Source organism: Cavia porcellus, unplaced genomic scaffold, assembly GCF_034190915.1.
Source record: "Cavia porcellus strain 051 isolate PalLab524CR breed Dunkin Hartley unplaced genomic scaffold, mCavPor4.1 scaffold_30, whole genome shotgun sequence".
NCBI classification, from domain to species: domain Eukaryota; kingdom Metazoa; phylum Chordata; class Mammalia; order Rodentia; family Caviidae; genus Cavia; species Cavia porcellus.
In genome coordinates this window covers 20904079-20921716 of record NW_026947513.1, presented here as the reverse complement: position 1 = coordinate 20921716, position 17638 = coordinate 20904079, and the positions used below count along the sequence as shown (strand labels likewise).

Below are 17638 nucleotides of genomic sequence, written 5' to 3'. Positions count from 1 at the left end.
TTCTGGTACCATTCGCCTTTGTGTCCCTTTCCCTCGGCAGTGAGAGAGCGTGGTCATGCTGTGGGCCCTCACTCTACTGCTGTTGTCTTGGGCTCTGTACGGCAGGGCCAGCTGTCCTGGCCAGAGGCAGGACATGTCCTACCCTTCCAGCTCGCAGCCTGCCCCACTTCTGTCCAGGAATAAGGTCCCCAGCTTGCTGCCAGCTGCGCCTCACCCTGCTTGTCCCCATTACATCTCAGGAAAGAAGAAACAGATCTAGAAGTTCATCTGGGGAGAGGAGAAAGGGAGTCTCTGGGCAAAACAAAGCAAGAAATGGTAGTCTTCTGGAACTGGAGAGAAGGAAGTGAACATCAGCTGAGTCCCTAAAGCTGCCCACCACTGCCTGTCCTCTTTCTCTGTGAGCTCAGGAACATCGTCACTTTCCCACTGAATAAACTTGGGAGTCATAGAGGCTGAGCACCCCAAGATGGAATGGAAGGATTCGAACCTAGGAGTCTGGCCATAAAAACCAAGGCTTTGTGCTGTCTTTGGCCCCACTACACATATTTTAGGAAGAAATTCTTCTGTCAGGCATACGTAGGAAATAAAAATAGCAAACTGGATGCGTGTTCCAGCTAAGATGTAATAGCTTGGTTTCAGTGGGGGTCGGGGTGGGGGGAGAACAGATGGGAGAAAAGGAAGCCAAGCCAAAAGCTTTGTCCTTTCTAATTCAGCCTGGACACCCCTTAAATGCTAATAACTGATAAAAATAAGGGGAGCACCAGCAAACTGGTGCCCATTTATTTAACAGCTATTGAAGAATGAACAATCACAATGCACATGTTAATTTTTTGTTTTTGAAACTCAAGAAAAAGTTTTTGAAAAGCAGTTTATTAGATTGAGTAGTTTTAGTTCCTCCCATGTCGTAAAATGAGTGTTCCCAGAGCTGATTCTGCTAAGCTCCTCCGGATTGAGGAGGTGGTGGCGGTTATCACCTTTCTTGGCCACTTGAGGGCAGCACCAATCAGTGCCCGTTGCTCTTAGCTGCTCTGTTCTTGGGAAGACTCCCTGGTGGAGCTCAGAATTCCCTTTGTTTCCTTCTTGTTTGGCCACAAGAAATGGCAGTGAAGCTTTTCAGCTCAAAAAGTAAATTAAATAATAACTACGGGACTGTTCAAGAATGAATTTATTATAATGAGATAGTTTGACTGTTCGTTTCCTTTTTAATCACTATGACAAAGCTATGTCCTGATTGTGTTATGGGTGGCTGGATGATTCATATTTCTGAACCAACAGATACTCTTTGGTTTTTCTGAGCTTTTCTAGGATGAAACCCCCGTGTTCCTGAACTCAAGGGACAAAAGATAGCCACAATCTCCCCCCTCTTTTTTTTTTTAGTCTATGTGCTGCCAAACCAATCTTTGCCCTTTGTTATGGTTGATGAGTTCTTGTAAGTATTCACAGGAGATTTCCTAATAGCAGCTAGACACAGCAGGAGGATGTGGTCCTGGCTTCTGGTTTTAGGAGTGTGTGAACCTCTCAGAGTCATCCTGTCCTAGGGCACCTGAGCAGGGTCCCTAAGATGTGGGCTGAGACCAGCGTCGACCCGGTCAAACCCCTTTTCCACATCAGCCCATCCCAGGACCCCGAGGCTAAATTCACTGTGATTGAGACTTAAGATGAACTTAAAATTTATTATCCGACCCAGAACATTTTTGCCAAGAAAAGAGCTGCTCTTAATTTTATCAGAGTACCATGCGTAAACTAGATGCATCTATCATGAGGGAAACCTGAGACTTGTGGCCACCCTATTACACATATTCTGCCCCCGTCATTTTTCCCTTTTACTGACTCCAGCTAAGATGTGAATGCACTGACATGTCTGCCCATCCAGTAAGTGTGCACTGAATGTTTTTGTGTGCCAGGTTCTAAGCTACACTGTATAGTTTTCTCCTCATAACCTCCTAGTGAGATGACTGTTACTATTCATATGCCCATTTTTATAACTGAAACCCTGAGAATCTAGTAAATGACTTCTTTAAGGTTACAATATCTGTAAAACAAAGCTGAAGTGGAATTCAGGCTGTCCTTCCTCTTGAGCCATATCCATGTTCAAAATTACAGCAGTGTTGTAGACTATTTTTGAGCCTTCTTTGCGGGCCTAGCCCCATGTGACACACTGTCCTTCTAGCCTCAGCGACGCATCACCAAATGGCCCAGGGAGCCCAGAGCCCCTACATACTAGCTTTGCCCTTTGCTCAGTTTTTTCATCTCTGAAATGGGTATACTGACTTGCTGTCGTTGAGGTGAGAGTAAGCGAGGTAACCTTTGATGTGGGAACAGTACCTGCTTTTCTGTGCCGGATGATATGGCTATGTTTGCTTGTTTTCAGGGTAATATAAATAAAATTTCTCCAAATCAATAGAATTCAGCTTCTTTTGGTGACAGGAGGGTAATAACTAGGGTAGGCATGCTGAGAGGACTGGGTAGGGCCTGTGTTGGGAGCCAATAGCAGAGAACCAGTGGGCCACCCTGTGGAGAGATAGTGGGCTTCAGTAAAACAACGAGGTGGGCTGGGGAGAGCCCTGGGGGTGGCAGACATATCTGCCGGGAGGATCAGTCCAGCCCAGAGCGGAGGTGGCCAGGGCAGCGCACCGGGGTCTGCCGCTGATCCTGGCCTGGGGGACTCCGTGTGGGCCTCTCCCAGCCTTCCTGCTAAGTGACTTCTGCAGCCACCACCGGGACTGCCCGCTCTCCAGGACCCATTTATAGAAGGCACCGAGTGCTCACCCCTGTGGCAGTCGCCCAGCCTTCCCTGTGGGACCTGTGGCTCAGCGTGTGAATTGCTTTTGTCTTTGGCATTTTGGGGGCGGTGCCCCATCTGTGTGGCTGGAGTGGAGAATATCATCAGACTTTGTCGGTCACATTAGAACAGTTGACCACATTCTTCATTTTGTTTTTAACTTCACTTTGGAAACTCTATAAACTGTGCTGCAAGAGCCCATCTTCTGGCTCCAGGGAAGTGCAGGGCTGCGCGTCTGCCCCTTCTATCCCAGAACAATGACCTGTTCAACAGACGTGCAGCTTAAAAGGGACTCGGCGCTTCGGGGAGAGGTGAAAGCCGAGCCCGGGCCTGGTGACCATGATAGGCTCAACAGCCGGGTCACCCTGGCCCTCGCATGGACTGGGGGTTTTGCCTTGTTTAGCTTTTGGATTTTTGACTTGTTCCAATAACATATAATGCTTTTTAAATTACAGGAAGGCACTGAGCATCAGCTCCGTTCTGTCTTGTAACAATTAGCGTTTCACCTCGGGCCTGCCTGTTGCTTTTTCTCCATTTTTTTCCCTTTCTGGGTATTAAATATTGTGCTTCATTGTTATAATAAACAAGTGCCTCTTCTGGATTTAATTCATTCTCTATCTTGTTTTCTTTTCCTAGATGCTTAGCAGGTTTGATGGGGTTGCATTTCTTACTACTGAAGAAAAAAAAAACCTGCTTTATGATAGATAATAGGAGCCGGACAAGTTTTATGGCCTCCATCCCTGTAATAAATAGTACATCTAATAACCTAAGGGGAAAATCTGGATACACTGCACAAATTAAGCAAGGACATCATCCTGACATTTTTTAATAGCAAAAATAGAACTTCATTTTCCAATGATAGAGTATTTGTCAACCAAATTAGATGATCAAACCTAGTGGGGCACTTAGAGATGCGTTAAACATCCCTTGTAGCGCTTCAGGGTTTCACTGTGAGCTGATGTGGACTGATGAGGACCGGACACTTATTTCCACCTTCTTCTTTGTTCTCCAGTGTTTTGCTGTACGCTCTCTGGGCTGGGTAGAGATGGCAGAGGAGGATCTCGCTCCTGGGAAAAGCAGTGTGGCTGTCAACAATTGCATCAGGCAGCTTTCATACTGCAAAAACGACATCCGAGACACAGTGGGCATCTGGGGAGAGGTAAGTAGCGTGGGAATGTAGTTCACGACTGACCACCCGGGTCCCCCTCCCCAGAGCTCTGCGGGACGTGATACTGAGGGGCTGCAGGTGTGTGTGAGTTGTGTTTCCTCACAAAGGTAGGCAGCATCCATGGTGTACCCAGCTGGCCACCGTCTGCTCTGCTGCATCCAGGTGAGGACTGGGGCCCTGTGCAAGAGCATCTTTCAGAGCCCCCCATACCCTCCAGTCCTCAAAGATCCATGGGTAAATTTTAGAGTCCGAGAGTCCTCTGAATTTTATATGTAAAATTATTGTGCCAATCTATTTAGGACAATTTCCTGAGAGAATACTCATTCACTGCTCTCCAAGTACATTGTTTGGTTTTTTTCTCTTTTTCTTTGGCAGTGCTGGGGGTTGAACCTGGGGCCTTCACACTGAGCTGTATCCCCGGCCCTGTTTTATTTGTATTTGTATTTCTGTTTTGAGACAAGTTCTCACTAAGTTGCCCAGATGGGATACAAACTTGCCATTCCCATGCCACAGCCTTCCAGAGCCCAAAGTGTGTTCCTTATAAGAGGCCGTGACATCCATGCATACTTGTAAAAGAACATTAATGTCCCAACTCGTTATCATTTCTTAGTGCACCCTTCTTTGTTTATAGTCTGAAAACATTATACATGAGTTGTGGAATTGATGTCCATATAGTCCCTCTAACTGTGCACAAAATGATTCCATTTTGAAACAGTAACCAAAATAATTTCAGAAAAGGAAGTAGCGGTTAAGAACATCAGATATGTATAGAAGTCACATCAAACAGGAAAGCCATATTCCTACTGTGCTTGAGCCCTGCAAAACTTGGGCCGCGTAAGTGTAGTGCTTGTGGCATGCAGACACTCTGCCCTGTCCACATGCCATTAGCAGGACAGTGGGAGCAAACGTTTCCTTCTGGGATTGGCTGTGTGGGAATCCACTCACAATGGGAGGTAGGTCCCTGACTCTTGCAAACTGAATTGCATTGCTTGCCAGACTTTCAAGTCCCCAGCAAGAGAAAAGAGAAAAGATCTGCTTCTTCACAAGAACAACACTGCTCTTTTGGTGTTTGACTTTACCATTCTACCACCACATTATCCTCAGCTTTCCTTCCTGATACCCAGGCCCAAGTTACCCACCTCCAGTCTCCTGAAAAACTCTAGATCTCTGAAATAGTTCTGAGCTAGGATTGGAATGAGGTTGTTGCGATCTAGGCTAACGTGTGAGTGACTGACCCTTCAGGTACCTTAGGTCAGAGGCTACTGCAGGATCTGTGGGGCCTCCTCAGCCCCATCCATCTGTGCTAGCCATGATGTCTGCCAATGAGTCCATCTCTAGTTCATGTAGCCTTTCTTTAGGGCAGTTTTAGATTTTACTGAATCTGTAGACACTGGCTGGAAGAAGCACTGATATATTCATCTGTGCTACCTTGAGCATCAGAACTGAATTCACTCTGAGAACCTTTGATAGACATCTAAAACATCACTGTCAGGAGCTTCCGTTTAGGCTTGGTGATGCACATCTATAATCCAAGAGACTCAACCCAGGAGGCTGAAACAAGAGGATCACAGTGAATTTGAGGCCAGCCTGGGCTACACAGTAAATTCAAGGACAGCCTGGACTACATACATAATGAGACCCTGTCTCAAAATAAGAAAAAGGCAGGGGAAAGAGGGCTTTCCCAGAAAGCGGTTGGTTGGTCTTAATTTGAGATTGGAAGACCCACCAAGAAGGCTCTCAGTGCTGCCTGAGAACTCCACAGGGAAGGAATGAAGTTGAATGGTCTAGTCCCCTGTCCTCAGAGGGCTGACACCTACAGAGATGCGTGACGCCAAAGCTTCTAGCACAAAAGCTGAGATACCGAGACGCTGTGCTGTCCCGTGATAGAGCGGTGCCCAGCACAGCTTTGGAGTCAGACTCAGATACGTCACTTAATTGCGCTACCTCGGTTTCCCTGAGAGTTAGATAATAAAACAAGCTCTTCTAGGACCATTTAGAGAGTTCCTGGGCCAGGGCACCTCAAGCCCCCAGTGGATCTGTATATACTGTGCAGGCACATGAACATGACCCATTAGCACTGAGAAATGTCCAGAGCCCCGCCTGCTGGCTGCCAGGTGCACCTCACAGACATGGCACCATATGAGGGTCAGACAGCAAAGGGTATGGCTGTGGGTCTGGAAGGGCCAAGTGTCTGGCCAGGAGCGTGGGAGGGAATGGTTATCAGAGTCTGCTGGGCATGGAGTGTGTAAGACAGTAGATTCTCCAGGCTTCCATGTGAGCCTTTCTTCTGAGAAATATAGGTATGTAAATAATTAAAAATAAGAGTCAGGCGGGGCTTGGTGGTGCACATCTGCAATCCCAGGACTCAGGAGACTGAAGCAGAAGGGCTGTCACAAGTTTGAGGCCAGTCTGGGCTACATGGTGAACTCAAGGCCAGCCTCTGTCATAAAATGAAATGAAATAAAATAAAATAAAAGCCAGCCAGAAAGCAGCTGAGGATACATGTCAGAGGACTCAGAGAATAAGAGAAGGACTGGGATTATAAGGGAGTAGGAGAGATGAGTGAATATTTTAGTCCAGAAAGGATGTTTCCCTTTTGGAAAAAACAATTATAGACCAATGGAGTAACTGCTTTGGGGTCCTAAAACAGCACCCCTAGATAACCACAGATGTGGTCAGGATGTGGAGCCTGCGTGAGGAACATGGCACGCTTCTCGTTGCATTCCAGGGCAAGGACATGTACCTGATCCTGGAGAACGACATGCTCAGCCTGGTGGACCCCATGGACCGCACCGTGCTGCACTCCCAGCCCATTGTGAGCATCCGTGTGTGGGGCGTGGGCCGCGACAACGGCCGGTGAGTCCCAGGGTCGATGCTGGCTGCACCCCTGACTGTGTGCCCCAGTTTCAGCTTCATGCCAAAGTGTGGCCTCACACAATGAATATGAGACCTGACAGTCAGCTGCTTAGAAATGTAACAAATTAGAGCACACCCGTTTCCCTGCCCAGAAGCCCTGCAAGGGCCGTCCTTCCTGGTTTCTGTAGCTTATACCTTTTTGTCAGCTCTGGCTCCTGCCTCTTAGTTCTGCTACCTCTCCTTCGAGAGGAATCTAAACCCTCATTCTCAAGAGCTGTCCCAGGGGCATGGTAATGCTTCATCTTCATTCTGCTAAGTTCCCAGCTTTCCTGGCAGCCTGAACCCCTTTATTTTTCTCTTTTCATCAGTCTTCTGCTAACTAACTCTATTTCAGCCAGTCGAATCCCAGGCACCTAAAATGCTTAGTGGCATTTTTTTTTTTTTGTGGAAGCTACTTGAAAAGATAAGGTCATACAACCTTTAATCACAAACCTCAGATCACAAAATCTTGAGTACCTGGAATTTCTGAAGTTGGGCTTGGCTAAGCGTGTTATCTCTTAAAATGTTTGGTCTTATCAAAATGGTACTCTGTATATTTTTGTGAAATTCTACTGAAAATATGGCACCTTTTTTTAGGTAAATGTGTTGTGAACTTGTTCTCCAAAATGCCTAGAAACAAGGGTGTCCCGATTTTTAAGAACATATGTTAGCTAAAATATAAGCAGTATATCACAGGCATCATATGTGGAGTCCAATGCAATTAACCCTTAAATTATGGTTAGTCTTTGGCAATTCTCGAGTGTTGGAGAGTCTCCTAGCATTTAGGGACAAGCTACATGGTATATAGGTCTTGCTGTGTTGAGAATGGACAAGAGCATTGCAAAAGCAAGTGAGAATTCCAAATAACACGTGGTTCTCCTGGACTCATGGGCCCATTCCTGTGCATTCTGGTTTTTATCAGGTTGCATGAGCCTGTCTGAAGGAGGGTGTTCCTGCTTTGTCTCATTGCCACTTTTCTCCATGAATCCTGGGCATGGATGCATTTGATTGTCCTCTGGTTCAGTTCCACATTCTAAACTAGGAAGGAAAGACTTTGGCCAAGTATTGATCGACAAAAGCGAGAAGTGTTCTCTGATGGCTGATTGGATGCACCTTCCCAGGAACGGAGTGTATCTTGAGTTTTTTTTTTTGTAACAGAGTGAGAGGCACTGATAGCTGGCTCAGTTACCTCAGGTAAATGTGTAGATCCTGCATATGCATCTGTCATCCACTTGCTAAACACAGCTGTACCCCTGCACATGAATACTTTCACAAAGGAAACTCTGATGACACTGGGTGATCACTGAAAACATTTAGTCTTGATAGAAGGTACTAGACACAAGATAGTTGGTCCTGCCCAGGTCCCTCCCCTCAAGTTTGGTTTTAAGTCAGGAGCCAAGATTTGTACAACCCAAAATGGTTAAGCGGGGGGAGGGTCTTTTTGTCTTTAGATGCGGAAGTGTGAACCCAGGACATTGAACATGCTAGGCAATTGTTCAAATGCTAAACTACACCCCAAGCCTGGTTGTGTATTTTTTTTTTTTTTTTTTGGTCTTTTTCATTTTTATCGGTACCGGGGACCGAACTCACAACCGCCTGCTTGCAAGGCAGGTGCTTATGCCGCTGAGCTAAATCCCCAGCCCCATGGTTGTGTATTTTTAAGGCTTAGTTGTTTGTGGAATTCATTGATGAGGATTTTCAGCCCACTCCAACTTCTTAAAATGGGTCCAAATGTTATGTGTGTGGCAGGATTATTCAGATTCCTAGTTGAAAAAAATTATTTAAGTTCCCCAACCCTCATTCGCTCTCATCTGAGAAAGGACAGGCATAGTAGGGGCCATGACACACATGTGTATATGTTGCTAGCGTGTGTGTATAGTAACTGGCACAGAAGTGGAGATGCTAAAAACGCGTAATGAGTGTTTGCTGTTGAGTCTTTAAAGCAGAACACACTTAGCAGATGCAGCTGGTGGCACGGCTTTCTTTCCAAAGCACTGAGGGTAAAAGTCAGACCCCAGGGAGGCTTCAGGGACTGTGTTTGATGTGAGACAAAGGATGAGAGGTTGTTTTAAGGGCAAGAATCAGTTCAGATGCCCTACAAAGCAGGACAAGCCCCTCCCGTCTACCCCTCAGTGATGTCAGAGTAAATTAGCGAACATGGCCTTGGCTGTGTTTTCAGAAACACGGGCCACTTGTCATTCTTACTCAGTGTTGGCAGAGAAGTATAATTTAGAAATGTACTCAGGCTTCCCCCGACAGGCTGTCAGGCCTCAGCGAGCTGCGAGTGGCTGTGGGGGGCCCTCAAGCAGCACATAAAGAAGCAGGTTTGCCAGGGAGAGGGCTGTTTCACCCCGGTGGCCCCCTGAGTTTTTATTCCCTAAAAAGGATCTTTGTATTTTCTGCTTCTTTTTTTTTAAAAAAACCTCCTTTTGCTTTTGATTCCTTTTTTTTAATACAGCAATTTACAAGAGCAAATTCAATTTGTAATGCAGCAAAGGAAAGGAGTTTTCACTTTGCATGAATAAAACATAAAAGTGTTTCATTTTGCTGGGGAAAATGAGCCCATTTCGCATTCTCTTTTGTAACTTTCTTTGCTGAGAAAATGGAATCTCTTAGGGGATTTCTTGATGTGCTTAAAATGAATAAGAAAAGTGTGTGCACCAGTGCTGGGGACACAAAACCTCCCTCCATGGCCAGCGTACTGACTTCACTGAACCATGTAATTTCAGAATTTCAGAGAATGTTTGGGTTTAGCATTTTCTGAAGAATTTCAGGTGGTTTGGATTTGCTCTGGAGCAATTCCTGGTGCATTGAGTTTACTGAGGAGGAGGAGGACATGGGGACATCCCACAGTGGGCCGAGCTGGAGAAGCCTCTGGTTGGTTCTCTGTGGGGCTCCGTTCTGGCTGAGGTTTTGTCCCCTCCTTGTGCCCTGCCTGTCTTGATTGCTTTATTGCCTGGCAGAGCAGGGCTGCCTCCTCTCTCCTGGCCACACCACACTTTGATGCCTTTGGGTCCTGGAGATGGAGGCCTCACATTTCCCAGTGCAGCCCCAGGTCTATCCATTATGTTTCAGTGCTATATGCAAATTCTGTGCCATATACCAGGTATTTTGCCCCTGCAGGACAGGTAACTGCAGTGTCACCAGTCTTCTTGTCTCTACGGCTTTGGCAAGATACCATCCCAAGAAGAGGTCGGAAGGACATCACCTCCCTGTCTCAGAGATCCACTCCCAAACTCCAGCTTTCACACTCTTCTAACTCAGATCCAGCTTTCTCCTTATTCTTTTACAAAAATATCCAAAACAAGCAAATGTAGCTGTAGAGGGAGCTCACACCTGTAATCCCAGCCCTCAAAAGGCTGAGGCAGGAAGGTTACTACTAGTTCAAGGCCATTGTAAACCTACATAGTGAGTTCAAGGCCAATCTGAAGTACATAGCAAGACCCTGTCTCAAAAATAAATAAATAAGCAAATTTAATCTCTGAATATAGGGACTTCTTTCTCTCTCTTTTTTTTTTTGTATAGGCAATCAAACTCATCAGGACCTTGCACTTGCCAGACTGGTACTTGTGCTTGTAGGGGTATTTTAATAGGACTCCCCTTTTCCCTCGTGTCCATCATCTAGGAAGGGGCACCCGGATTTTTGTGTCCACTAAGCAACATATAGTGGAGCCTGCTAAGCCCCTCTCCTTCCCATGAGGAAGGAAAATGGGTGGGTGGAATTCTCAGGGTTTCATGTTCTTAGGTGACTTTTACATTAGTGTACCATCGGAGAATAATCAGGTGAGATATTCATAGATTTTGCTTGCAGAAAACAAATCCAAAGACAAAAGGTCTTGGGTTCACCTGGGATACTGGCTTAAATGAAGCATGACAGGCCCTTTCCCTGGGTTCTTCCTCTCTGCAGTGTGCATTGAACCTCCAAGCGAACTCCATGCAGGCTTGACTGGAAGCTTTCCTGCATTAGCCCTCTTGTGTTACTCTAACAACATCCCTGAGATAATCAACTTTAAAGAGACTTTAAAGAGAGAAAAGTTTATCTTGGCTCATGATTTTGGAGGTTTTGCTTGATGGCTTGTTGGCCCCATTGCTTTGGGCCTTTGGTGGGGAGCACATGATGGGGGAGACAGGAAGCTGCTCACCTTTATGGCTGGGACGCAGCATGAGGGGAAAGAGTGGCCAGGCTTCCAGTGTCCCCTTCGAGGGCATGTACCCATATGGCCAGAAGGTTTGCAACTAGATCCTATCTCTTCATGTTACTGTGCCCTCCCAATAGCGCCCCAGGCCAGGGACCAAGCCCGTAACACACAACACTTATCCAGGCCATAGCACTTTGCCACACAGAACACTTTAGACAATACTGCGGTGGTGCGTAAACTCATCCATTTAAATCAGTGGCAACACCAAGTGGCTGTTTTTGTTTATTAAGAAAAATTTGAGTTACTTTCAGTAAATGTTGTAAGTGGAGGACTCATTGACCCTGCTCTAATGAAGATAAAATTCTTTCACAATTAACAGAAACCATCAGCCACCACTACACACAAGCACTCTTTATTAGCCAGCAACTTTTTACTCTTTTGTGTTTTTTTTTATTTTTAAAGAGGGTAAAATTAAACATAACAAAATAAAACATAAGAAAACAATGTAAGAGACACAGATTTCAAAGCAAGACAACTGGAGATCTTCACTATCTATCACATTGTCTCGTTTTCTTCCAAATAGTTGTCCCTATCTCTTCACACACAGTAAATTCATACAAAACAACATAGTATAAAACTGATCAGAACAGGATGGTGAAGGCATTTTAGGTCTTCAAGACCAGACAATAAGGAAGTCAACAATGACTGCCATAATGTCTCTCATTCTTTTCAAAATAGCTGTCCATACCTTCTTGTATGTTGAAATTAAACAAAACAAGACAGACTAAAATCACTCTGAACAAAGAATAATAGTATTGCTGGATTTCATATCATAACGCTATGGAATCAGCACTGGGTACCTTAGTGTCTCTTTTTGTTCAAAGTAGCTGTTCATTTCATCATGCATTATATTATCAATTCTCATAAACTTTTTAGAAGTTCTACACAAGCATGAGTCTCTACATGCATACCTATCCTTTCTGTATAAGAGGGAAAATCAAGACAAAACAAAACAAATTCCTAGAAAGACATAAAAAGGACATACAAACAACAAAAGAGCCCAGAACACTGACAATATAGGCCTTCAAAACAAGGTGGTAGGAGCATAACTAGGGTTGTTATTTTACAAAACAATCTTCAAGAATTTCTCAGATCACTATACAATAATATGCACAATTGTTCCGATCCTATGAATGTTAACTATTTTGTTCCAAAAACATATAGAGTTTGTAGCACAATGATCTTAGCTATTCTAAGTGTGTTTATATAATTTTAGATATTTTTCTTTTCCCTTCCTTTTTCTTTTTCCTCATTTTCCCTGAGATACTATTTTCCCCTTTAAGCAGATTTTTATCCTTTCCCTATAATTATTGAGTTTTTGTATCTTATGTCTTTTTACTCTTTTGAATGCTTACCCTATTGTAGAGTTTATGTATGTGGTTATGATTTGTATAACAAACTTCATCTTCCTAGAAGTTTTTTCATACATCTCTTTTCTGATTTCAGTGAACAATTTTTAGTAAGATCTTTCTGTGTGGTACATTGGTTATAAATTTCCAAAAGAGTTCATCTTTGATTCAATCTTTTATCCAATTATGATCTCGGGAACTTTTATCTAACAAATATAATTGGTCTCAGTTATATGGAATATTTTGTTTAATATGTTTTTCTCCTAGAAGATTCCTAACTAGTTTTATGAAAGGCTCTGGATCAAATTTTCAGAGACTTTTGTCACATCAAATCCATGCTTTTGTTTTCTTAACAGTGTTATTTTGTTGTTTTGTGTCTTCTGAAAACACTTTTTTTGAGGGGTTCTTACCACTAATGTAAAGCTACATTTGGTTTATTTAATCAGAATATACACAACTTCACCTCATGAGTGTTTAGTGTGAAGGGCAGTTTGATGATCGTGGCTCTCAGTCGGTTTTGAGGTTAGGAAACTAGGGTGTAAGGGTGTGATTTACCTGAGGTGACCCTTCTAGCTTGTGGCAGAGCAAGAGGAGACCGCAAGTATTCTCACCAGTCCAGATGGGGAGTTAATGTGTTCACCCCAACAAGGGCTACTGAATGGCCTAGATGACCAGGGGTCAGCAGGTGAAGAGACGCAGATCCAGGGTGTGCTAAATCCATACTGGAGTAGGCAGCAGCAGGGAGCCTGCCCAAGGCTGTAGTCTGGTGCCTTGCCCTCAAGGATCTGGCTCCCTCAAGAGGAAAGAAGAATACAGGAATGATTTGAAAGCAGAGGTTGACGACTATGTCCCTATGCCTGCTTTATGGATAGATAACCCATGAGCTAGGAATGATTTTTATGTTTAAAAGGATTATTTAGAAAAGAAAAGAAAAACATGGAACCCAGACTGGGAGCCAAATATGGCCCAGATCTTTACAGAAGAACAATAGAATCATACACATGCAGAATAGTTAGGTGAACTTTGTGGCTGCTGTGTAGAGGAGGTTGTTGGAGAAAGAGTAAAGTCCATTTTGATGCTCTCATTCCTAACTCTTGGGGTGCTTGTAGGCATTGCTGCTGCCTGTGCTCGCAAGGCCCTGGATTGTACCCTGTGGCTTCATTCTCATACAGCAGTCTGAAGTGTGCTGTGCCCTCTGGCAGGGCACCTCTGTGCCACTCAGAGGCTTAGGCTCCTTCAAGGTGGATGCTATGCCTTCCACAGATGTCCTCTGGGCTGACTGATACAATGACTTGTTTCCATATTAAAGATACTCTGAAACCTGCAGACGTATCTTTGAGCCATAGTCTGTCCATATTTCATTGGCTAGCAGCAAGGCACTCTGGGAAATGGAGTCCTTGGCTAGGCTGACAATTGCCAAGTTAAAACTACTACCAAAAAAAAAAAAAAAATGAGAAACAGCTGACCTCTGACACAGTGTAAAACCCATGAGAGCTCAAGTTTCTCAATCCCGTGACCTATTGCTTCCAGCCCAGCCCAGCCCACCTTTCCTGGCTGTCTTTTGTGAGGTACCAGGGCTAGGACTCTGCAAAAACATGTCTGTGCTTTTGTGGTTTGACTCTGTCAAGTTCTGATGACTGGAGCGCTAGAAAGAAACGGCCAGACTGGAGGATGAAGAGGGATTTATACCTTTCCCCGCTGCTGATGTTTTTGTGTGTCCTCCTAGAAACGTGTCCTTATACCACTGCTTCCATTTGGAATCCACTTGACAGTTTTTCTAGCATGGAGAAGTGCCAAGCCAGCTGTATCACATCTGTTCTTCAGAGACCTACACAGCCAGAGGGGGCCCTCTTTACATGTATGGGCCCCCAACTCTTGGAATCCTCCTGTGAACCCAGAGGCAGCAGGGACCCAGCAGCACCTCCTCCTTGGGGCACAGAGGCCTTACTCCATGGGGCTCCTCTGAGCTTCTCAGCTTTAGTAATTCTGATCTCTTTCCAACCCTTTTTGCAGTTGCTGCCACCATGATAACTTCTTCATGTTACATGTTTGCATTGCTAGTTACAATTCTTTATGTGATATTCCCTCTGTGCAAAAGCTGGTTCAGTTTCTCTCTCCCGACTGGTCCTGCCAGCCCCTCCTTTGATACCCTTAAGATTGAATTAGCACAGGCTAAGGGAGAAGGCCACTTACACAGTACAGACATGTCCGTCATCGGGAGGATGCATTAGTCAGCTCTCCATCACTGTCTTACTTTTCTGTCATTGCTGAGACAAAACAGTCAACACCCAAAGTTAGAGGAGGAAAGGTTTATTTAGCTCATAGTTTGGGTTGGTTTCAGTCCACAGTCAGCTGGCTTCAAGGCAGGGTGGCCAGAAGACAGCAAAAGCAACAACGAAAGGAAAGACAAGCCTCTTTCTGCCCCTAATTCTACCCAGACTAAGTAGATTTTTATCTTATCCAGACTGGGGTGCCAGTCTAGTCAGTGGACTGATCCAGCAATCACCCACCCTCACTCCTAGCAATTTTAATTCTAGCATTGAACCGTAAGTCAACCACAAATTCTGGATTCAGCCACCTCCAAAAAAGCGTCATCTAAAGTTCATAAGGCTTTAAGGAGACATCTAGACACAAACCATAACAATCACTCTGACAAAACACCTAAGATAAGCAATTTAAACAGAAGCAGGTTTCTTCTGGCTCAGTTTCATCAAGGGCACACCCACCGTGACCTCACTTCCCTCCATGAGGACCTAACTTTAGAGGGTTCTGCAGCCTCCCAGGAGCTGGCAAGAAGCTGTTAGCAGACAGGCTTTTGGAGGATACGTGAGATCTAAACTATAGGAGGTGACATTTTGAGCAAGTGAGTGTGACCACTCTTTTTGTTTAAGCTATCCTACACTGCAAGTGACACAACAAAGATTTCCTTTCTAAATTGATAGAAACTGTCCCTGAAAAAAGGCCTGTCTTTTGAGACAATAGAGAAATGATGGGCCTCTTAGTTGCTGAGCTAATCTGAAAGTTATCTGTGTTTCTTCTCAGCCACTGTTGCTTTTCCTAGGTATAATTCGGTAGGTCCTCGTATGGCAGACAGGATCCTAATGACATCTAGTGTAAGATCCTCTGAGCCAGACAGTAATGAAAGATTGATGGGACTCCAAGGTTGGCTGATGAAAGTTTAATCTAGGGTGTGCGCTGTCTTGCCTCAGGGAGAAAAGTCTTCCAGGAGAGAACAATAATTCTCTCCCTGTGCTGCAGTATTATCTTGACCTCTGGAGCTAATTTCTTTTTAATACAGCCCCATGATAAGCAGGGCATCAGGATTTACTTGACTCTTCTGCTGACTTACATGGTGGTTATATTTTATCTCTTTAAAACACCTTCCTTGTCTTGTATTAATAATGCCTGGATGCTTGCTATACTTTTAGCGTAGAATAACCTTAAAGGAAAGACATTGTAAGTAATGGTCCAAGGAAGGGTCCCTTCAGAGGCACGTGAGAGGGCATTTTCAAATACATCATTCATGGCAGTGCCATGGCTGTTGGTGAGTGGACGGAGACAGCCATCCATCTGGATAACTCTGGCCCAGCACAGCGTCCAGTTTCTCCTCTGTGTGTTGCACACCAGCCAGTGAAGTGTGGGGCTTGATGCTGCTGTGGGTAAAGGAGGCAGCATTTGTGATGGTCCCTGGAGATCCTCCATCCTGCACTTTCAGGGTCCAAGCCAGGGGAAGAGTGGACTCTCTGGATGCAGTGGGAGGCCATCACTTGTGTTTGGTTGTAATAGTTCTCTGTGCCGCTTCCCAAAGTACCATCATCTTCTCACTATTCAAAGCTTCCAAGACAAGGAAAACAAGCTGACTTAGTGGAGAACTAGCCAGACCACCCATCTAACCATGGATGAGTATCTTGAGAACAGAGGAAGTTGCTACCAGAGCTTCTCTTGATTACTGGCATTCTGCAGAAGCACAGTGTATGATGGGGTGCTTGAAGAATTGCTAAAAGCCTCACATTGCAAGTGAATGTGCAGTCATTGCTCTTTATACTCCTGTTGTTGCTTTGAACCCTTTTAATGCAAATATAGCCTGAGACTTTTGACTTCCTGGTAAGTCCACGTCTAAGAACATACTGTGACATGGTCACTCGGAAGAATTTGAGAACATCAGGTAAAGTTCAAGAAGACTTGCTTTGTGCAATTATAATAAATTCTAACGAGCTAGTAAGAGAAAGAACACTGGGGTTCTATCATTTGCTGTGTAGTCAGGGTTTTTTCCTGACACTGAGGTAAGGGGACATTCCCTCAGAATGCCACTGTCCTGCAGTGGGAGTCATCTCTGGGCTGTTAGAGATACAGAAGTGCTTTCAGAAAACTGCCATGCTTTGTCCCCAGTGCATTGTTGTTATTAACATAGTAATATTTCCTTGAAGTATTGCCCTGGATCAATCATAACATGTAAATAATTCAGAGAAATTTAGGCTATGAGATTAGCATTCTCATGTTCTTGACTTTATCAAACTCATCTGCTTATTGATTGTATTAGTCACTTTTTTTTTTGGTCCATCACTGAACAAAAATGCTGACACCACACAAAAGAGAAGAGGTTTATTTTGGCTTACAGTGTCAGGAGATTCAACCCATGGTTGGCTGACTGCAAGACAGAAGTGGTATGGTGAAAGGTCCTCGTGGAAGAAGCTACTCAATCCATGTTAGGAAGCAGAAGGAGGAGCTGAGTGAAGAGATACACCCTCCAAAGATACCCGCCCAGGGATCCACCTCCTCTGACCATTACCCACATTCAGCTGTGAACTCTTCAGTGCAATAATCCATTGTTGAATATAGCAGCCCTTAAAACCAATATCCTTCTGAAAGGTTCACCTCTAAACACTTGAGACTGGGGGAGAGGCATTTTAGATCTAAACTGTAGCTGTGTATCATAACTGATGGGTTGGAGACACTTCCTGGAGCCCCCAGAGCTGTTTGATGCCCTTTCTTCAAAGGTCATCATTGAGCAAAGTCCTCTAAATTGGTGTTTCTCTAGCTGTCTTGTTAAGACACACTGGGTCTTTGAAGTATCAGAGCTGTGAATTAAAGCTTTGGAATAGAGGAATTTTTTTAATAGAGAAAAAGTAAGAATTCATGAAAATTATCTGCAGTGAGTTCACAGCCAGACCTGCTGCCTATATGTCCTGTCATTCACAGGTCAGGGTCAGGCTGTGCCACTTCTTACTAAGGCCCGTGTTTCTGT

General features: G+C 44.6%; 1 protein-coding gene across 9 annotated transcripts in view; it reads left to right on the top strand.

The window, feature by feature from the left end:
- The window catches only part of Apbb2 (amyloid beta precursor protein binding family B member 2), a 304656-nt gene that overhangs the window by 230151 nt on the left and 56867 nt on the right, over positions 1 to 17638 (top strand). For all 9 annotated transcript variants that reach the window (XM_063240604.1, XM_013154279.3, XM_005004490.4 and 6 more), the window contains 2 exons: positions 3795 to 3941; positions 6679 to 6806. In XM_063240604.1, coding sequence (XP_063096674.1) covers positions 3795 to 3941; positions 6679 to 6806 — 275 coding nt within the window. The remainder of the gene's footprint in view (positions 1 to 3794; positions 3942 to 6678; positions 6807 to 17638) is intronic.